Here is a 23,751-nt window from a genome sequence, read left to right on the forward strand (position 1 = left end):
GCCACCCAGGGCAGGTCTGTGGGAGGGTGAGGGCTGTGCTGGCTGCTGGATCATAACTGCAGAGGAGCGAGCAGCACACATGTGGATCTCCCTTGTTGTCAGGCAGAACTCTTCAATGAGGTGGGCTCAGGGAGGGCTCTGTGCCTCCGCTCCGGTGAGCAATAGCCAGAAGCCTTGAGAGGCAGAAGAGGCACTGAGCAATCGATCAGCAGCTAGATACTCTGACTCTCAGGAGGCCAACTGGACTCTCTCACCCGGCTGCAGGTGCAGGGGCCGTGAGACTCGACCCTGCCTGAGCCATGCCAGCCAACCTTACAGAGGGCAGCTCACATGCCAACCAGACTATGCCGACACCAGACTCTTCCCCAGTAGCTTGCACTGAAATTGTTACTTTCACTGAAGAGCTGGCGGCAGAGGAGTGGCGCTCCTTCTACTCCTCCTTCAAGGTAAGTGTCCTGGCTTTAAAAGACGGACCAGGTGGGACTGGAGAGGACTGGGAGTGTTAGCTGCTACTAGGGATGGTTTTCATTTCCCTTCCTTTTCCTTCTTTTTCTTTTCTCTTTTCTTTCTTTCTTTCTTTCTTTCTTTCTTTCTTTCTTTCTTTCTTTCTTTCTTTCTTTCTTTCTTTCTTTCTTTCTTTCTAATTAAGGAAGGGGGAATCCCCCAACATGATGAGTGTAAATAATTAGAGCTTCACAGTTTTCAAAGCTCAGCACTGTGGCGTCTTAAGAATGCAGATGTTTTTGCTGTTTCCGTGAAAATGTGTAACTCGTCAGAAACACTTCTCAATTTCACTGGCTGAGAGCACTGTGGTTAACCCTAGAGTAGTGTGTAAAGGGTCTGTCTCTAGCAAAAATAGTAAATTTTCTAAAACTAGACATTTTCCCTCAATGTAAACTCATTTAGCTGTTAGGGTTTTGTTTTGTATTTTTGAACATCAGAGGACTGGGAAACCACATCCCTAGGGGCAGTGGCTGACACCAGGAGAGAGAGAGCGGAAGGCAGGGAGGACCACTCTGTCTTTGCCGTGTCTTCTCAGTGAATATTAGTGAGAAACAAATTCTTTGAAGAGTTGGTGGTGGTGATATTTGCAACAGGTTGCTCCCTAGAATAAATCAAAAGAACCTGAGTTTGGTGGGCTTCCCCTCCGTAATATCAAAGGATGGTAGCCCTGTCATTGAGCTGGTGCTGTCCTGTTTTATAAAAGGATCTAGTGGACAGAAACAAATCAGGTGTCTAGAAAATATGAGCCTGCTGCTTCACACATGCAAACACTGGGTGGTGGGGCCGTTTCACACCCCTCCTGCCGAATGTGACTCACAGCCGGACCCTTAGTTGTCACCTTAAGTCCTTCATGTCCTAAGGAAAATTCTCCAAATAAACCCCAGCCTTTGCTGTGTTGCTCCTGCTGTTGTTAATAATCCTCTGGTGTGCTTGAGATGATTACGGTTTTACAGTTGGGCTTACGATTACCATGACATCCACTCTCTCCACTCTACAGATTCACTCCCCATTCCCAACTTTTAGAATAAAATTTTCAGCTGGGAGCTGTCCAGGGAGTCAGTCAGCCTCTTCTTCAAGGGCAGAGTCCTGCTGTGAATTACTGCTGTCTGGCTTGAGGGAACCCAGTCCCTTAGACCACACACACACACACACACACACACACACACACACACACACACACACACACCAGTGCTCTGAAGCTCCAGTTCATCACCACTGACTAGAATTTGAACAGTGCCTTTTCTGGAACCAGCCCGCTTTGTGTGCCGAGGAAGCATGGGCTCTGCAGGGCTCCTGCCCACTTGCCTTTGATGTTTATGAAACATGACAATAAGCATACTGAAGAGACTGGCCCTCCCCAAAGGGATAACAATCAACAATAATGCCATCATTCCAAGGCTCAGGCAGTAAGCATTCTCTGCTGAAGGCTCATTTGCCATCTTGGATCCCACCTGAGGGAATGTTTCGAACATGCAAACAAATCCCCATGCCCTGGCTCTCCACTAGTGTTAGCACCCTCTGTCCCAGCGATGTCTTTGTCACAAGACACTGGAGAATTACATCCTCTGTTTCATTCCTGCAGTTAAGCTGGTGCCAGTGCACAAAGAGAAACAGAGAGGAATTATGTCCATTGAAAACCAGGAGCGTTCAATACTCTGCTTCATTGAAAGAAATACACGAATTGACTAAAGCAGAAATTTGCAGATACACAAAAATCAGGGGAGAAGCCTTGGCAACCCAGCCTCAGTCTTAGTGGAACTTTGCTCTGTGGCTGCCTTTGAGCACAAGCAGTTCTGTTACACTGTGCATACACAAGCCTGTCTGCGATTGAAACCCTTGCTAGCCTTGGCTCCTTTTATACCACATAGTTCTAAGGTCAAATGCCTAAAACGTGCCCTATTTACTGCTTCGTCAGTGTGTCCCTCTAATTCATACTGCCTTTGTAAAAAGCAGTAAAAGGAACATAAAACAGAAATGGTGACAGCAGTCTAAGAGGCAGAAATCCCATCAATAGCAGTTGCCGTACATTGCACTTGTTCAACTTTGTGCCAAGAGCCTTGCTGTGTGACCTCCAGAAAGCAACTCTTGTTATTTTCATCCTCTCAGCAGAAGCCCTTGGCTTCTAGCTTCATCTGGGCTTATCTAAATTCTGCCTGTTCTTTAAGGTTCAGTAGGAGTTGCTTCCTCCAGAAAGTCCCCCACCCCCTGAGCTTCCGTGGGCTCTTGGACCGCACATCTTACTGCTTCAGGCAGCTGTCTTGGACTCCTGCTGTAGTATTTGTTAGACAAGTGTCTTACAGATTCTGAGCTTCTATATTGGTTTCACATTCTCTTCTGGACCCAGCACTTTGCTAGGCACATTGATAAACAGTTAGAGCATGAACAAAGTATTCTCATGCTGCTCCAATCCTCAACATTCATTGGAATGGGCAACAGGATGATGGGTTCATCTTGGAAGAAGTGGGGGGACCTGGTGAAACACCATTCATCCCACAGTTCGTCCTCATCCTACATGGTCTCTACCAACTATACTCACCAAGGGAAAGAACACATTCACCCAATGCCTACTTCATTTCAAAGCCAATGGAACTAAAGTCAGTCATGGATTCCCATGACTAGAGCCCTGAGATTCTGTCAATAGGTATGCTCCAGTGTCAGCATAAGTCCTGGGAAATTACACCCATCCCATCCTAGCCCCCATTGTCTCAACCCTTTTAGCCCACATCCCTGGGACTACTTAGCATTCATGTTCTTCTCTGACCCGAAGCTATGTTGGCAGAAGACACAATATCCCTGTTTCTGTCTTTCTAGCTTTTTCTTGACAAGCTTAGAACCTTTCCTCTTATCCCATTTCTATCCCTCCTGCCACTTGCCCCTTATTTTAAGATCTGCTCTCACTGTCTTGCCCTGCTGCATTGTCCTAAGCGTGTCAGATTCCTACAAAACTCAGAAGGGTAGTCAAGCACAGGCTTGCCTTCCACCTACCTGCATCTCTGTCCCCCCCAGCAGCTGTGTGTAGACACACAGCTGTAATCTGGAGGTTTTCAGTCAAAGCCTTGGTGTGCTTCAATTTCCAATTTCATCTACCTTAGATGTCACATCCAATCCGCCTCCCTGTGGTTGAGAAGTCCCAGTATTGAGAAATTATCTGAGCTTTGAGAACCTACCAGTTTTCAAATACGCAACTCATTAGAATATACATAGTTCTGTCCAAAATCAAGACAAAGGCAAAACACCTCCTACAAACGCCCTTCATCCTACAGGGGAGTTTGTTGGCATTGTTTCTGGAACTTAGTGAGTGATAAGCAATCTAATTTAAAGAGAGTGGGAGGGAGTGATGTCTGAATCAGGAAATTAGCTAAATTATAAAATGATGCAAATGAAACTCAGTCTTATTACTCATAGGTGAGGGGGGAAATGTGAATTAAGAATACTAAATATTACCTAACCATGATCTTCCATCAAGCCTCCTTCAGCACAGAGTTGCAAATGACATGCAATTAGTCTAACTATTGTTTGAATGTAAACGGTGGCTCCTGAGTGTGTGAGGGTGATGGGACACAGTTGGTCACTGTGTGTACCCACCCTTCCTGCCCTGCTGGCCTATCTATCACCAGTTTTCTAAACATTATCTTTCCTGCTGTTCTAACAAAAGTAAACTTTAACCTAACCTGTCCCAATGGTCTGCACCATGCGGCAACAATAAAGACTCTACTTAAGTTTCTTCACACTGCAAGCTCTGTATGGTCGGACAGTTCATTCCTAAGACCCCACCTGCCAGCTCTTCACCAACATTTCCACCTTCGTAGCTCTCGGCTCAATACCTCCTTTTGACCTGTCTCCCTCCCTGATGGTCCCCTTTTGTCCATTGGTACCCCATAAGCCTCGGTGGCCTCATTGCCTGCTGGAACCCATCATGCATTTTTAAAGTCTCTTCTAATTGGTTTCTCTCAGTTTGTTCACTTGGGATCCCTAGTTGCATACTACGGCTGTCTCTAAGGGGAAGTCTTACTTAGCACTACTCAAGCAAATGTCTAGTAAAGTTCTGCCCCTTGTTGATTTCTTATGCTATTCAGACCTAGTATACCTGTGGTGCCATCCTCCAGTCTGAGTGGGCTCAGTCACGCATGCAGTCAGTTGTCCAACTTCATGACCTGTAAGATAAGGGCATTGCTGATAACTTCCTAAGGATGGCACAGGATGGACTGGCTGTCTATTAGTGCATGAAGAGATTGTCTTCTGTTAATTTCTCTGCATTATTAACAAATTAGATATCAAGAAGCATCATCTTGGTTAATTCAGAGTAAACTTGGAGAGATTTTCAGTCTAGGGAGGATCTTCTCAGGCACTGGCTTAAGAAAATCATCTAACTCCAAGGATGACCTCCGATGTGTATGGTAAGCCGTGGTTAGGGGCATCCATCCAGTTAGCAACAGGGCAAGACAGCACTAACTGAAAGGAAGTTTTGTTAACCATCCAGAGCATTCATCCTTCTGAACTCCTGTCTGTCTCCTATCTGGAGAAGGGGCTATGTCCCTTTGTGACAGTTCCTTCAGGTTCCGGAATCTTGAACCTCCTCCTTTCCTTTTCTCTTTGCTGGATCTCTCTCTCTCTCTCTCTCTCTCTCTCTCTCTCTCTCTCTCTCTCTCTGTCTAATACACACACACACACACACACACACACACACACACACACACACAAGAATGGAAGTAAACAGTGGTTCTGTCTCTGTTCCCCTTTATCCCAACATTTGCATCTTAAATGTATATCTTCATGACATCTGGGGAATCTAGAGTCTCCCAATTCTTTTATCCTGTGGTCTTTTTGCCTACCAGGCACTTTCTCATCCAGTTCTCTCTCCCAGGAGGAAAAGCAACACAATTATTCTCTCCCCACATGTCTCCTCACATCTCACACTACATACCATCCAACAGTCCCTTCTCTTCAGCCTTCTTTCTGTGATGGGACAATTACTCCCTATGTTCTTCCATACTCATCACCAAGACTCTCTGATCTAAATGATCAAAGACACATCCTATGTATGTGAGAATGTGCACATGTATGTACACCTTTAAACCTATTTATTGAAAATCATTCTTATCATTTTTCACTTAATTTTTTTCATACAATATATTTTGATTATGTTTTTATCCCCCAACAACTCCAGATACTCTCCACCTTCTTACCTACCCAACTTCATGTCCCCTCTTCTCTCTCATAAACAAAAATGAAAATCAAAGTAAGCAAACAAAAAACAATAAAACAACAACAACAAAATAAAACACTCCCCTTCCCACATACACACACAAACAAAAGCATGGATTCAGTTTTGTGTTGGCCAACTACTCTCGGGCATTGGGCCGGCCCTGGAGTGTGGTTGATATACTCCTCAGTCTTGGTCAGTGTTTTATTGCTGGGAAGAGAGACACCCTGTCTAGGGCAACTCTTATAAAAGTAAGCATTAATTGGAGCTTGCTTACAGGTTCAAATGTTTAGTTCATTGTCATCATGGCGGGGACCATGGCAGCATGCAGGCAGACAAGGTGCTGCAGAACTAGCTGAGAGTTCTACATTCAGATCCATAGGCAGCAGGAAGAGAGAGATAGAAGCCCACCCCCAGTGACACAATTCCCACAACAAGGCCACACCTCCTAATCCTTTCAAATGGCGCCACTCCCTGATGACCAAGTATTCAAATCTCTGAGTCTATGGGGGCCATTCCCATTCCAGCTGCCACACCAGGGACATTTCATTGGTTCCAATGGATTTTCCCCTTTCTCAGCAGTATCAGTTGCAAATAGCTTCTTGCTTAAGGTGGGACTTTGAAGGTACATTCTTTTATAATGGAAAAAAAATCACTTCCCTTCAAGTTTTTTCCAATCTTCTCCATGACATGTTCAGATGTTCAGTATTGGGTTGTTTCTGATCTATTCTGTATGGGTACAATCAAGGTTATACATCAAGGGAAAGGGGTACTTGGGCTGTAGTGGGAGGAAGCATATTACTTGATGCTTCAAAGTATCACTTTATCATCCTGGAAATAATTTCCTGTTTATGCAGTGGGTGGCAGTGTCCCAGCTACAGACTCAAGTGAATGGGAAAGTCACTTTGTTTTTCTTCAGTGAGATGCAGTTTCTCTGTGTTTCAGCCTTCTCACTGCAGGGAGAAGTAACTGACTCATCACTAGGTAAAGCTGGGTTCTCAAGTTTTCTCTTTCAATGCATTGCTAGAGCAGAGAAGCTGAGAATACAGCCCTGAGCTGATCTGCACGAGACTTACTTCCCACATTCTCAGTGACTGTGTGACTGGTCTGTTCATCCCTTTTCCAGCCTTGGTTTCCCCATCCGAATGAAGCTTTAGCACATGACCCTTTGGGGGACTGTTGTGAAACTTAAGGGATAAAATGCTCAAAGCTTAAAGAGCATCAAGTGGCTTAGAATAGTATTTAATTTTAGCAATTATAGTCTCAGAATATAATCCTTTTACTACTTCCTGATACTATCTACTGATCTATGAGCTGTGTGGAAGAAGCTTGATGACACCTGGAGACCCTGGAGCACACCACAGTGGTTGTTAATACCAAGTGTGTGGCATGTACCACTCTTTTTAATCTTCATTTTCAATTTTAATTAAACTGCCAAACATTTGGAATAAGATACAGATATCTAGGGAAGATGATATTTCTTACCTTATTATTCTGTTACTGGCTCAATGGCCACTTCATGGAGGGCTCTTTGCCAAGATGAGAAGCTCTGTCTTGCTCAGAAAGTGAATGGGCCCCTACTATGGAAAGAAGTAAGAGTTTTCTAGGCCACCATATAGTAAAGTTACCCAAGGTCATAAATATTTCCAGTTCTTATTTCCCAACTTAATCAATATTGATGCCTACCTGAAACATAATGAATCCCTCAATCTTCTCAGCATTTTACAGTTGGCAAATGATTTCCTTTTACTGCATTGAAACTTCCTCCGTGCTCTTAGGGATGTTAAAAGAACATTCACTTTTTTGAACCAGATGTGAAAATGAAGACAGAGAGAAGTTAAAAGGAGAGACTTCCAAACAAAGGGAACACCGTAAAACCAAAAGGAACTAGGATTTCAGGCTGATGTGAGGACAAAGTAAATGCTGCAGAAATAGAGCATCAAGCCTAGACTCCCAGTGGTTTCATACAGCTCAGGTCATTCCCCTCATGTCCCAGTGACTAGCAGGTCAACCTGTAACCATGTCTTCACATAGCTTCCAAGAGAGATGGCCCCGATCTCCTGCTGGCTGAAGCTGAAATGACTCAGAATTTCACATTGAGCCATGGAGATCAGGAACCCCTTCATGATAAGTATGGAAAATAGGCCTCCCCTGTACCTCTATGCAGGCTCCAAAGCTCCACTTAGTCCTTCTGTAGGATATGACCCTGCAGAAGTCTTCCCAGCCTTTCACGCCACCCTCTAGGCTCCCCTTCTCGCTTTCTGCACTGCATGTACCAGATGTTCCGCCACCTTTGTCTTCTGATAACGACTCTGAGTTCTGTTGACCCCTTGCTCTTCTGTGAAGCCTTAAGGTTCACGGTGCCCACCAGCACCACCATCCTAGTGTAAATCACTCACTATCTGTGAAAACTGATGCTTTCTCTGGACTGCACCCTGCATTAAGTAGTAGAGAGCCAAAGAGGAGTGATTACTGTACTAAGGGGCAGGCAAACTAATACAGCAACTCGGGGAATAGTATTAAAACGATTCTCAGCTTTTTACAACCCTAACTCACAAGGCAGCATAAATATGCCTCATTCTTATTCAATGTAATAGAAAACTTTAAATAAATGTCACATCTAAAATTAAAGTGTAATATTGCAAAATCCAGTCTTATGAACTGTGTTTTTTCTTTCCCATTTTGGTGAGTACCCTTTCCTCTACTAAGTTAAGAATCGTAGATGCATTTGCCTGAGTGATATGCTAGGCGCTGGGGGTGCATGGGCAAATGAAACAGACACCTGAGCCTCAGGCAGGTCTGTCCCCTGGGGGAGACAGATACAGTTGGTGGCCACTTCTGATATCAGTGTGAAAGAAGATGCAGTCAATTAGATAATGAAAAGCAAGGTGCTCAGCAGGGTCATAAACATATGGTCCAGAAGGACTCTAGAGAAAGCCAGTGCCCCACCTAGGAAGCTGGGTCTAGGTAGAGACAGGAGAAAGAACTTGGATCATGTGGCCCATCACACTAATATTCCAGTATTTTTTCTTCCAAACAAGAAGAAATCTTTGATGCTTTATCAGAAAAAAAAAACTGTTAACAGTTCAGACTGTATTTTGGAGCATTTAATCAGAATAACATCAAGATCCAGGGAGAATGCATGTGGGTATAAGAGCTGCATGCTCAGCTACTCACTGGGCATGTGAGATTGGAAAGGAAGAATCCACAGGCATCAGGAGGGATTACAGGAGTGTGAACCTTGGGGAATCAGGCTGGAAAAGGCAGAGGAGGAAAATGAGGTGTGGGTTTAAACAGAAAAGCTGGTTCTAAAGTTTGTATGGGAAGGAAAAGAAAATTATAACAGTGGTGACCTTAGAACACAATAAAGCTTGTTTACAGTCATAACATAAACTGCAGTGTAGATTAAAGAAGCCAGATGGGGAAGAGAGCCCAGAAATCAGCTCACGTATGTGCTTGCATTGCATTCTGATCAAGGTGAGAAGGGAATTCAGTAGAGAACAGGGACAAACCGAATGGGTCTGAGCCATAGCAGCCATGTTGGAAAGTGAAGCTGCCCTATGTGTACAGTCTGTAAAATCAGTTCCAGCTGCATCATATGCCCAAGTGAGAACCCTAATGCCAAACACAGGGAAATACTGGGAAGGCCTTTGTAGCATTGGATTGGTCAAGGGTTTCTTCCAACCAGCTCCGAAAGCTCAACCACACAGAAGAGTTTAGATAAACTGGGCTTCACTGAAATCAAGCGCGACACCATTAAAAGAAGGCGAGTCCTAAGAGATGAGGAAATATTTTAAACTTCCCAAGTCTGATAGAGTGTTTGTATCTAGGACATGTTGAGAATACTCAAAACTCAATAAAAAGAGGATCAATCGTTCAAAATAATGACAAAATATCTGAACAGAGACGTCACCAAAGAAAATGCAAGGAAAGTCCATGCAGCAAACACCACAAAGCCATCCTTCACTCAGGAATGGAGAAGGAGAGCCATAAAAGGAATGACACAATGTGCTGACCTTACACTACTGACAAGACCAAGTACTGGCGAGGAAATTGAGTGTGCTGGTGGGATGGTAAAGGTGAAGGTAATTTTGAAAAACTGGCCATGTTCGTTATATAAAGTTAATCATGCTTTTACTATGTAAGATCAAACCCTCTTTCTAGGGATTTCCCAAGGAAAATAGAACATATTCATTCCTATAATTGGCTTCATTTGATTGCCAAAAACTAGGGAGATAAAAACAAACGTTCTCAAAATGAGAAGTGAATAAACTAACTGTGGTAAAGCCTGTGATGAAAATTACTCAGCAATGAAAAATAATCCAACTTTCTTATGTACACAGCATCATGAATGGACTCTTTCTGTTAGATGGATCCAGTTTCAAAAATGCTACTTGATATAATAATTTCATTTATCTGACACCATTTTCTTTTTGTTCTTTAAATATTTTAATCAATTTCTCATACAACATATTTACCTCCTCCAACTGCTCCTAGATCCTACCCACCTCCTTACTCACCCAACATTATGTTATTTTTAAAAGAAACAAGCAAAAAAACAACAATAACACAAAAACTACAATCAAAACAAATAGGCAAGGCAAAAGGCCAATAAGACAAAGATGCCAAAACAATGAAAAATGAAATTAAGAACTCCATAAAAATTCCATGGAGTTTGTTTTGTATTAACCAACTACTCCTGGATATGGGTCCTGCCCTGGAATAATAAATCCGGGGTGACACTCCATTTGAAAAACAAAACTGATTTCCCCTTTGCTAGTGGGTATCAACTACAGATAGCTTCTTGGTTAGGGGTGGGAGCCCATGTCTACTTCCCTCTCAGCGCTGGGACCCCAATTGACATGAGCCTCTGCAGGGCCTCTGTGTGCTCCCACGATGTCTGTGAATTCATACGTACTTCAGTCGTGTATTTGGAAGACACTGTTTCTTTGTTCATCACCTCTGGCTCTTACAGTCTTTCTGCCTCCTCTTCTGCATAGATCCCTGAGCCTTGAGAGGAGGACTTTTGATGAAAACATCCCTTTTAGTGCTGAGTGGTCCAAAGCCTCCCATTTTCTGCACATCGTTTGGTTTGGGGGTTTCTATGTTGATTCTCATCTACTACAAGAAACTTCTTGGATGTGTGTTGAGTGAGGTACTGATTAGCAAATTACATTCAACAAACTTTTCAACAACAGAAACCAAATGATTGTCATGATTAAGGATGGGGGAGAGAGGTGTGCCTGAAAAGGCACAGGGGAACATCCCTGGATGATTGAATTGTTCTGTATTTTTATTGCAGAGACTGTACACATATCAAAACTCACAGAGCTATACACTAAGGGGGTGAATTTGCCTTCACATAAATTATTCCTTCATACAAATTTTTAGATAGATTAATAGCATGAGTAGTTTTCACAAACCATGCTTAATTAAGGTCACAAATGCTGAGCGACAGTGTAGGAGAAGCACAACTCAGGCTTCAAAAGGACCTGGGAGGAAGGTTAGCCCAGAGCTAACAACAGAGGGAGCTGGGCAGCAGGTATGGCCCAAGATAAGTGTCAGGGGGCCACAGAGCATTGCTCAAACACTGCCTCCTCTGTCTCCTCGGCTCTCCTTGAACAAGGACACTTTTCATTCTGTTCCCTGTGGCTCATTGGTTTTCTTCTCCTCAGGACACATTTGTGATATCTCATATTGTGTGCGTCCTGTGTCACCTCTCAGCTTCTAGTAATGATGTTCCTCAAAGACAGAACTGTCACTTGTCTCTGACTATGTTCCCATCTCAGCAGCTGTGCCTGAGACTCTTACACAGTAAATGATCCTCTTATAGACTGAGCACTGTGCTGAAGGTCTCTTGACAGAGAATTCCTGGGAGAGTTGTGAGGTTCTCCCAGGGTCCTCTTCACCATGCTTTACATGAAGACTTTGGTATGTACATTTTCTCAGAAGTCTCATAATACAATATGCAGTGAGAGTGAAAAATGATGACGGTTCTGTGAACATATGGGATAAATGAGTAAGGGGAAGGATGTAGGACCTGAGCCTGGAGAAGGAACTTGGAAGGAAGAAGCTTCTGGAAACAGCTGTTAGGATGACTCTGGAGTCGGCTTTAACTCTCGCCTTGCTGTTCCTGTTGAAACTCATCTGAATTTTCTCTACCATTAATAGTGGCTTGGTGTAAGGAAATAGGTTGGAAAGTCTTTGAGGTATCAAATGAAGGCTTTTCTTTATCTGAAAAGATAGGAAGAGGACTGGATTTTTACTTCCCCACCTTGAGCTCAGATACAATGTGTGAAGCTGCACCAGCTGCTCTGCTACCAAAAGAGGAAAAGAAAAGAAATTTCAGAGACCAGGGACAGCAGCAACCTGCCTTCAGGTTTCTAATTATATGAGAAAAGGCAGAAGCATTTTTGTTTAAGTGGTTTTATTGTGAATAGAAATTCTTTCCTTTTAAGCTGAAAACTTTATTGGTATAAATATCAAATGAAATGGACATGTTGAGTTGCGAAGCTGAAGCCTTGCAAATGAAGTACAGAGCCAAGCAGTCATTTCAGGAGTCTTTCACTTTGGCAGTGGGAAAGCTGGCTATGTCCAGTTTCCTGTTCCCGTTATCTAGACGGCAACAGGTCCAGCATAGCTTGTATGATTCTGAGTAACAAGAAAAAGATTCTTCCTCTGGGGAGAAAAAGTTTTAAATTTCCTTTAGATGATCCTCATTCCAGATATTAAAAATGTCATTTGCTTAAATAACTTTGGTGTGTGTGGGGGCGCTAGTGAGCATAACAGTGACTCACTTTTCCATCATAGCTCCCTAAGATTTTTTTTAAAAGCCTTCCAAAAGCACAAACTGAAATCAACCAAGAAAATGCAGCTTTAAAGCTTCTGCGGATACTCCGCCTCACGATGTACACTCTTGGGTACTTTGCAGGGCTGTTCAGCCAGGCTTTGCAACTCTGTCTCAGTGTCCTGCACTGGAGAAGGCCTCAATGTGACAGTTCTCCTCGGCTCAGCATTGTTTTAGGGGGAGAAGGAGGAGGCCATCACGGGGGAGTCATGAGGACTAGTCTGAGATAGTCTCAACAAGCCCAGAGCAGATGGCTGATGGGGAAGGGGGAGGTGTTTCCTCAAGGCCTGGCTGCCCAGGTCCCATATATCTTTGTACCTGGCTTACCATGTTCTCTGCCTTTTCCCTCTATCCATCTCAGTACTGACCAATGGCCAGGCTCTCTGCCCTTCCTTTCAGATTCCCCACATATCCATCTGGGCTCTCTGCTTTTCAGGTTCTGGGACCTCTCGGACTTTTCACCCACCAAGACCACTTATTTGCCAACCACAAATGCAAACAGAGGTTTCATGGGATGCTTTCCCTCTTTAATTCTGTCTTTGGAAGTGTAGAAACTTCCCCTCTATGGAGGAATAGATGGCAGGGGAGGAGTAAGAATTGAGTGGATCCTTTACAGAATCCCAGGAAGTCAGGAAAGTCCTTTCCCCCTCAGACCACTCCTTTGACGGTGTCCCTGGTGGCCTTCTCACCCTCCTCAGGACATTCTGCTTACACCTTACATGCTTGGTTAATCCCACCACCTTTACTTTAATCTCATTTCACATCATTTAAACCTTTTCCTCAATCAGCGAGTACTAGCATCGAAACCTTTTTGAACAAACTGATTCTGTACCTCCAGGGTCTTTCCCTACAACTTGTTTTCTAGACTTCCAGAATGAGTTTCATTTCAAAGGAAGCCTTGGGTCACTGAAGATAAGACCCTCGCAGCATGAGCTTCCTGGACACTAGTGACAGACAGTCTATTTTAAAGATTCAGGCTGGGGCGTAGCTCAGTCATTAGAGTGCTTGCCTAGCACATGAAAAACCCTTGTTAGATCCCCAACGCCATATAAACTGGGTGCGTTGGTGCATACCTGTAATCCTAGCATTTGAGAGATGAAGACAGGAGGATTAGAAGTTCAACATCATACTTAACTAGCAAGTTAATTAGGAGATTCTAGAAGTTTCTGAGAGAAGCTAGAACTGTTCTGTTAAACTGGTGCTTGAGTCACTCAAGCCTCTAAAACACGTAAAAGGTCTCCAATAATACTGGGAATTCCATTCACATACAGTTATTGAACCAATGTGTTTGCTCATGAATACTGTTCACCTAATCTACAAGTTAATAAATAATTGAAAGGAATAGTGTGTGTGCTCAAATACGGCTTCCGTCTGATCATCTGCTACTGTAGACTCCAACCTCTGGCAAGACAAGCAATCCATACGCAAGAAGATGCTCTTTGGCCAAGAATAAATTTGATTCCTTTCCCAACACATTTAGTATCTTTTGAGGAGTTTTTGCTTAAACCGAGTAAACATTCAAAGGAAATTCAAGAACACAGAAACTATTAGCCCATAATAAAGCTTAACAATAATTTCTAGAATGCTAATTCTGCCAAGTATTTTGTTGCTTCCATTGATCATTTCATTTGTTTCTTCATTGATTGTGTTTAAGTTAGATTAGGCTGAGTTAACCTGCAAGCCCACACTGTCATGTTCTCGTGTCTGTTTTTTATGTCAGCCCCATGATGTAACATAGTGATAAGATCTCTGATTATTGTAATGGATGTCCCACCCAACACAGACTTCTAGAACCCTAGATAAGGAGAAGAAGGAAAACAAGGAAAGCTAAAGGAGAGAAAATTGGAGGGAGAGAGAAACCGGTTTATAGTAACAGAAGAATTCTAATATTATCAAAAAGAAATAAGCATGACATTATTCTAGGAAGCATCCTGCCCTCAAGCTCCTTCAAAGCATTTCCCCCCTGGCTCAAGAGACTCAGTGTTCCCTAAGGTTGGTGGACCACACACAACAGAGGGGCCTGTGGGACAGGGAACCCCCAAGGAGAAGGCAGGAACTCAACTTTGTCAGCTCAGAGACTGACAAAAGGAGACAGGAACTCCCCTACCAGTGACCAAGGAACATCAATCCACACTCAACAGTACAGAGTCAGTGCAACAAGCCTGTGATCGATAGTGAAAAATGGTTTGTCCTGAAAAGGAAACATTGGGGCATAAGTGAACTTAATAATACAATATTGCCAAAATAGAGAAAGGAAGGAATATTTGGACAATAAAAATAAAGGGGGTGGGCAGGCACGTGATGGATCTTACACCCAAGGAATTTCTAAGAAAAAGTAAAATGATGGAAATAAATTTTTACAAAGTTGATAGAATAAATATTGGGCATAAACAAAGACTGTCCAGGTCTATAAAAAATTTTGAAGGAAATAAATAACAGAAAATAAACATTAAAAATACACATGGAATCTTATGATTCATAGTATATATAATGGTTCTGTGACAAATATAACATGTTGAAGGTCTTTAATAAATAAAGTTCTTGGAGGAGAACACGTTTTTTAATAGAAACATGAACAAACACATTAAATGCAGAGTTAAAAGAATGTAGGAAAAATGTTACTAGTAACCTAAGTAATAAAAATTCAGTAATAAACATGGAGAAAAACAAGCTGACAAGAGTAAGGAAAATTAACATGTAGTTAACAGCTAATGTTCCCAGCATCCTCTTATCTCAAGGAAGGATCGAAAAGTCCTCGGAATACAGATACCTTTGTGATAATAAAGTCTGTCAAACTGGATGTTAGTCAGGGCTCTCTATAGGAAAAGAACTGAGAGAAAACACACACACACACACACACACACACACACACACACACACACACACATACCACATAGACACACAGACACATACACATATACACATTGACACACACACACATATACACATTGACATACACAAACACACACACACACACCACATGGACACACAGACACACACATATACGCATTCATACACACACATACACACATTGACACACACACACACACTACATGGACACACAGACACATACACCACGTGGACACACAGACACACACACATATACACATTGACACACACACACAAACACACACACACACACACACCACGTGGACACACAGACACACACACATATACACATTGACACACACACACAAACACACACACACACACACACACACCACATGGACACACACACACATACACACTGAGACACACACAGAGACACACACAAAAGTAAGTATATGTATGATTTATTAGATTGGCTTTGGTATGAGTAGTCCAGTAATCCAACATGGTTGCCTCATACTGGAGAGACCAAGCAGTTATTTAGTCCAAAAGGCTGATGTTCCTATACTTCCATTCTGGTCTGGAGGCCCGGAGAATTCCTAGAGAGTTGCTGGATTTAGGCTTAATATCACGAGCAGCAACAGGATAAATGAACTTGACAGTGAGAGTAGTGGCAAGCAGGCAAAATACCAAGTTTCTTTTGTGCATAGCCTTTGATCTGGGCTGCCACCAGAAGGTGCCTTCCAAATTTAGAGTGGTCTTCTTGCTTCAGATAGTCTGATGAAGAAAATTCCTCACAGGAGTGCCCGGCAGCTTGTCTTTCAGTTGATTCCAGTTGCAGTTAAATTGATAAGCAAGACTAGGAGATTAGCCATCACACGGGATGTTCAGATAACAGCCCCCATGACCACACAGAGACAGGTTTGGGGTGTTCCCATACCTCCTTACAAACACTGTGTGGTAAGAGATGGACACTGTCTTAAAATTATTAAGCCATCATTATGGCAGGGGCAAGGATATGTGGGAGGATGCAGGGATACCATCCGGAATCACAAAGACTGGACGCTGCTCCATTCTTCATGCTCTTAAGTTGTATGACTGCTGTGTTGTGTAGTTTCTGGTGTGCAGAAATCAAGCAGGAATATTTCAATGAGCTACACTAGTTTTCCCATTTTGCTTCTTTCCCCAACTTCTTATATTAATACCTTTTTAATTTTTCATATTCCAGTTCCAAGTTGAGTTCTTGGTAGTCATCAGGCTACCAAGGCTGTGAAGTACCTAGTCCTTTCAATAGCTACTTTCTCAAAAACGCTGGCTCTCCAACATTCTGCTGTCTTCCATCATCATTGTTCACGGATGAGCCACTCATTGGGCTGGACTTCCATGTCTAGTAGTGAAGAAAAGGGAGATGGATTAGATAGTGTTGGACATCAGGCTACAGGAATAACCTGGTCCAGAGCACTGGCTTCTACTGGAGTAACCAAGGTTTCATCAAAATCCAAGACTTGGATTAGAGTGGCAGTTGGAGCCTGGCAGCTGAATCTGTAGATCTCAGAAAGATGCAATACATCCAACTGGAGGGTGAATAAAATGTGTCTGACCCTTGGCAAGGAAACTGTGCAAGGCTCAGATTGTGCATAACGGACCCAGGAGTTCAGCTAGGGAAGTGAGAGAAAATAGAAAGCTGTGTGAATAGGCTGAACCCTAACAACAAGTTGATGAACAGTCATGCAACCCAGATGAATGAAGAATGGAGCTTCCAGTCTTTGTGATTTGGGGTGGTTTCCCTGCATCCCCCTACACAGCCTTACCTCTGCCCTGTGCCTCTTCTCATCTGCCAGGACTCTCAGCCTCACATTCTGGCCCTTGCATCTGCCTCTGGCCTCTCACATGTCAGCAGTCCCTGCTATATGGTTTGTTTGTTTTAGCTGTTTGATTTTGAGCCTTCTGAATGAGCTAGAAATATTAGAGTCTGAGGTGGGTTGGCCTGTCCATGAGAATCCCTCAGACACCACCTTCCAGACCAGAAGACAAGTTCCTACTACCCTAGTTTTATCAATTACATGCTTCATCAGGAAGAATGTTATCTTTTTAATTTGTTTTACAGCAATTACAGTTGGCCCTCCATATCTGTGGATTCTGCATCCACATCCAAACACCAAAAATTAATAACAAAAATGTCCATTCTGAACACATACAGGCTTGTTTTCTTGTCATTTTTCTCCAAGAAATATAGTGTAACAGTCACTTATACAGAATTTGCATTGACCTGCATAAATAATCCAGGGATGAGCTGAGGCACATGGGAGGATGGGCAAGAGATATGTGCTAAGATTACACCGTTTTAGAACAGATTTGAGTACAGGTGGAATGTGGCAGGCAAAAGGCTGAAACCAATTCCATGTGGGCTTTGAAGGACAGAGTCGTTTGACTTCTACTAGATTGTAGAGATTTGGATCTGATTTATCCAAATGTTAGTTTTTTATTATCTCAAGAGTCTAGAGCTTAAATAGCAATTTAAATGTTAATCCCAGTTCTTGGTACAGAGCAGACACTTCATTTGTTTATTCAGCAAATATTAATTACTCCATAGACTCAAGGCACAATAGGTTTTCAGATGATTTCTAACAGCTGTGGCTTGATGCATTGTGGGAATTCAAATGGAAGCTCAGAATTTAATTGTTTCAAAGCTTCCAATCCACCTCATTTGTGGCTAATAAGGACATCCTCTTGTGGGCCAAGAAATAGGCACAGAGGCCTCTGTTGAGGTGCATATGGAACGTTGGTACTTCTGTTGCTGGTGAATCTAGAGTTTCCTGGCAACCAGAACACTGAGTCTCATAGTATATGAATCTCATGGAGCATACATAGCTCCATGCTCCAAGTCCTTACTGACATGAGAACAATAAGGGAATGAGAAATTAACACAGCCACTAAAGCCTGGTCTGTGGTTTTCAGCACTGCTGATTACACACTCCAGACCAGCTGACTAATGGTTCCTGCACAGACTAGAAATATACCTCCAGTCAGTGAACATGTTCTAGAGACTAAACTAAGAAACACATTGTAAATGGTTATCTGGAGTAGGTTGAATAGCTTTCCTGCTTGGTCCCCGTGGGAAGAAGCACATGTTTAATTCTGTCACCTGTTAAGATGGTTTTGTCACTGAAGAAGATCCAGCAGATGGACAGTCTTTTCTCTGAGAAGCAGTTCTCCTAACGTAGGACAGGACCTAGTGCAGACATCCCGTTCTGAGACTTGGCTTTCAGGGTTCAACTCTGGTCCTCATTATCAGTCTTCCTCTGCTCAGTGCCCTCCCCTCGTGTGTCTGTATAGCCAAAGTTGCTCCTCCCAAAGTGCACTTTGCTCACTCTGTCTGTGAATTCTTTGCTTGGCTATATTCCAGGGTTTCAAACTTGGCTCACCTCATGAGTTTGTAGTTTTACAATGTAGGTTCTGACCAACCATGACTATCTCACCACAGGTCTCTTATTTGGGATGCTGTAACAGTTTGTTCATAGACATTTCCCTGGAAACATTAGTTTGTAATCTCTGCCCCCACCATTTGACTGCAGATTCTGGTTTAGACTACCCTATAACCATCCCCAAAGCTGTAAGCCTACTGAATCATGCCTACAGCTACACCACTTCTGAGACAGCTTTCCCTTTTTGTTCTAACCATCATTTCTGTAAAACTGTGTATCAGCCAAGTCTCCCCTCAATGTGAATACCTCCCCTGGTTCAATCCTCAAAAGTTCATAGAATGACTCTTAGTCCACAGCTACTCTAGATAGCCTGATCCACAGCTCTGCTATACTGTGGAGGCCCAGCCCTCCATTTTTCATGCAGAAGGTCAGCCAATTTGCTTTGCCAGTCCCCAGACAGGTCCAGATATTTCAGAGGTGCTGTTTCCATTTCTGTTCTGGATATCTGTGAAAGAATTATGAAAAGCCTTCAATAGAATAATAGTTGGATTAAGTGCCCATTTATGCATCGCTTAATAGTATTTTTTCTCACAGTGTATGAGTATGAAGATGACATAGATAACACAATGTAGAAACCCTCCTCTCGCTCTAGATGAAAGAGCTGGAAAAGGTGAATATAGAAGACTAGCTGGAATGACAATGTTTCAATTGTAATGCAAAGATATCCCAGCTGGGTTGTGGGAGGGAAGTCAGTTACTCAAAACAAACAAACAATAAGACAGGCTTTTCAAGACTGCATCAGCCGAAGATGGCTTTACAGAAGATTGAAGGTGGCCCTCTGAGAAGAGCATTCCTGCCACGGGGCCTCCATGTCGGCCAGATGGCTACTGACCACTTGGCAGAGCTTCTAAAACAATATGGGATGAGAGAGGATAAGGCAAAGTTCTGAGTACAAGATTCCTAACTGTTCAGTAACTGCCCAGAAGTCCCCAAAGCTTAGCAGAATGGCAAACTATCCATGTCTAATTAAGCATCTTTAGGGATCAAAGATTTGCAGTCTGTCTTTGTCTGTCTCACTGAAATGTCCATTTGGACATACGGTCATCTCTGTTCCAATGGAATTAAGAATTCATATTTCTGCTTTTGGTATTCCAGTCAACCAAAACAATCCAAGAGGGTTTTACTTGGGGCTCAGTACTTGGGTGATATGAACAGTAAAAGCCAAAAAGCTCTCAGTAACAGGAAAATCCTTGCTCCATGCTGAGAACTGAGGTTTTATGAATTTATCATTGAACTTTTCTCTGCAATTTCATTTCCTGACTTGGAAAGTAACAGATCTTTTACTCCTTCCTGTTTTTGAAATACCAGTCTTCAACATCACACAAATAACTGCATCCATAAGAGAAACCATGAAAATGTGAGGGCGCGGCAGTTCTCTAACCCTCACTCAGAGCAGATGATGTAGCTGAATCTTTCTGTCACGTTTGTGATTACTGTCATATGGAAGCCACACATTGCTCCAGCATCCAAACTATGTAATCAGCATTGACCTAAGTCTTACTCTAACCCAGCTCCAGAGTCAAGGTTTGAATCAGAATGAAGATGAAGATGGTTTTCAATGTGAAGGCATAAAGTAAGTCGATGAGGCAATGTCATCGCTTTATGTCAATCTCTACCCAAGATGTGACAGAAATCCACTAAATGGACATGCATAGCATGAATGTTTCCATGAGTAAAGCCACAATGAGAATCCTGGCTGCAGCATTTATAAACCAAGAGACCCACTTGTCTCGGCTGCTTTTCCTTATTTGCAAGACTGAGCAGGTAGACACCACTGACCAAGTTCTGATGGGTAAGTCACCAACATGGAAGGCTTCCCCAGGGATGTTCAGAGCCTGGCATCTGATGACAGAGAACACACGGCTACGTACCGTATATGACAAGCCAGAGAAGCTGTTCACCCTCCAACTGGTAAATAAATACACTTTAAGCTTTTGTTTTCCACTTTCCAGGCCTTCTGTGGAAAAGAGGATTTCAATTACATCTGGATAAATTATGGCTTCCAGTCCAGACAATCCTGACACATAGAGTCAAGTAGAGTGACTAAATGTTTTAGCTTTCCTGACATACTTTCCATTGCAAATGAACCCCTCTGCGTTTGTCATCTACTATTTATTTATTTAACATGTTTATTAACATTTTCTGTGGGCCATTGTCTTGGGCTTCTATTGCTATGATAAAAGACCATGACCGAAAAAGCAACTTGGGGAGGAAAGAGTTGATGATTTACCTTACACTTCCAGATAATAGTCCATCAGTGAGGGAAGCCAGGGCAGGAACTCCAAAAGGGCAGAAACCTGGAGACAAGAATTGAAGGGTAGGCCATGGAGGAGTGCTGCTTGCTGGCTTGCTTCCCGTGGTTTGCTCAGCCTGTCTAGGACCACAAGGACTTAGGCTTACCAGCCCAGAAAGAAGCACAGTTCATGATGAGCTGGGCCCTCACACATCAAACATCAATCAAGAAACTGTCTTCCAGCCAATCTGGTGGGGGAAATCTCTCAACTGAGGCTCCTTTTTACCAAATTACTCTAGCTTCTGTCAGATTGACCTCAAACTAGTCAGCACAGCCATACAGATGCCGACCTCATCAAGGAGATTCAGACTCAGCATCACATTTATGAGCATCCTTTTGAAACTATCCTACTCCCGACCACCCACACATACACCATGTGTCGGTCCTGTGTCAGCTCTGACCGACATGATGTCCATCATGGGACCTTGTGATTCACCTCTTCAAAACTAAGCTGCAGTACCCTGAGACTCCCACACAAGTTGCTGACATTGCCACATCAACCAATTGTCTTGAGTTTCAAGGCCATTGGTTGTAAGTCAGCAATCACGCCACTGAGAGCACTCTGGCTTTAGGCACCAAAAATTCTACATTCAGGCCATAGACAGGCCTCTGTAGGAAACAGTACCTTGTTCCATTGAGGAACTCATATGGTAGAAGAGAACTGACTTCCTTGGTTGTTCTCTTCCCTCTGCATGAACATCATGAAATGAGATAGTGCGCGTGCGCACACACACACACACACACACACACACACACACACACACACACACACACACAGATGCATAAATAGGTCATATATAAGTCAATGCAAAAATATATTTAAAAAGAAAAAAATTACAAATTCAAGTATTGTTTTCAACACAGTTGTTATGCATCTGACTGGAAATTTGCTTCATATGACCACTAGGGGGCATTTAGTCCTCGACTATATTCTGTGAAGGTCAAGAATGAATGATGGTATTGGGTGCCATCAGGATGGGGTGGAGGTAGGATCACAGGCAGAGATACTGCTAAACTTAGATGACAGGGCAACAGATTGATACAGATAACAGGAAGAATTTGAGCAGCGTGTGCAAAGGTAGTGACCCATCCAGCACTAAGCTAAACCTCTCCACCATCATAACCTCAGTCAACCACCAAGTTAGTTTCAGACAGATTTTATTTTTATCGTTATTCTGGTAATAAGAAAACCAAAGTTAGAGAAGGTCTTGCCTACAATATGCCTCACTTGGGCATGGACCAAGATTCAGTCAGACTCTACCATTCGACTTATGTGTGGGAGGTGCTATTCCTGTGACCCTGTTTCCTCAAGTCCTGATACCATAACTCTCCAAATCCTCATGTTACCCTGGTGTGTGGTGTGTGGGTGTGTGGTGTGTGTGTGTGTGTGTGTGTGTGTGTGTGTGTGTGTGTGTGTGTGTAAATACCATGGAAAATTCTCCAGCAGCTAAGTGTGTTCATAGATGAATTTGATAAGGCAGGATTAAACGTGACTGGCTACAACTGCCTTATGCTTTATTATCCCTTGAAGCATCAATACTTTAGGTTATTTAATCTGGTACACAATGGGCAATTAAGAGATGTTGTATGAACTCATAAATAAGTAAATAAATAAAATCAACTCTTAGGGCAAGCCCAGAAATCTACAGTACTGGACTTCCTCCACCTGGAAGTTTCCTGAAGGCGACATCTGAATCCTCAGATGGGGAGGACCTGTGCAGACTATTTGTACAGCATCTGCCCATCGAACCCAGAGGAAAAGAAACCTTGATCTATTGACAGAGCTGTTCACACCTGCAAATCCAATCTCCAGCTCTAAAGCAAGTTCAGCCCAAGATTACACTGACTTCCCAGCACTCCTGAAGACCGGCTTGCTTTTCACTGACACGGCAAACTAGTCAATGATTATGCCTTTAGTCACTGGGTGCACCCAGTGGAGCAGATCTGAGCCCCAAGCCTATTCGGAGCAAAGATTCATGAGTCTGAAATGTGCTGCTAGTTTATACAAAAAGCTGACCCCCACTACAGTCCCAGTAGACAGAAAATGAACTGCTGGAAATGTGTCTTTTGGTGTCACTACTGTCCTTGTGCATGCACCATGCAAACAGTGGACCATTTACACCTGTCACTGTTGACTTTTCTGGAGCCAAGATCTGACTGCCCTCACCGCAGGCTTTATGTGAGGGAAGAAGAACATGAAAGAGATTTAATCTGGAAAGATAACATTGAGTTTCAGTACTGACAACCTGAATTCTCTTGTTCAGGTTTCCTCCTCTTTTGACTTGCCTGTGAAAGACCACTAGAGTGTACATATAATTGAAAAACTTCCTGTATCAAAAAGAGAAAGTAGGAAGCCAGGTTAGAGGGCACTGGCTTCTAATCTCAGCTATTTGGGAAACTGGAAAGAAGGTTGGCAAGTTCAAGACCACTCTGAGTCCAATTTGGGCAATTCAGTGATTCTCTATCTCAAAATTAGGAGGAAAAATGAGGTCTGTGAATGTGCTCAGCACTAGAATGCTTACTGGCATGATCAAGGCCCTAAATGCACTCCAAACAAACAAACAAAAAAAAAAAAAACAGGAGAAGATGT

At 42.9% G+C, this 23,751-nt stretch overlaps 1 protein-coding gene across 1 annotated transcript in view; it reads left to right on the forward strand.

Annotated features, from left to right (window-relative positions):
* Npsr1 (neuropeptide S receptor 1) overlaps positions 1-23,751 on the forward strand; it is a 192,155-nt gene continuing 168,404 nt past the window's right edge. The window contains exon 1 of the mRNA XM_052754966.1: positions 1-446. Within this exon, the coding sequence (XP_052610926.1) occupies positions 300-446 (147 nt within the window). The 5' untranslated portion in view covers positions 1-299. The remainder of the gene's footprint in view (positions 447-23,751) is intronic.

Source organism: Peromyscus californicus, unplaced genomic scaffold (assembly GCF_007827085.1).
Source record: "Peromyscus californicus insignis strain IS unplaced genomic scaffold, ASM782708v3 Scaffold_11__1_contigs__length_118956290, whole genome shotgun sequence".
Taxonomy (NCBI): Eukaryota; Metazoa; Chordata; class Mammalia; order Rodentia; family Cricetidae; genus Peromyscus; species Peromyscus californicus.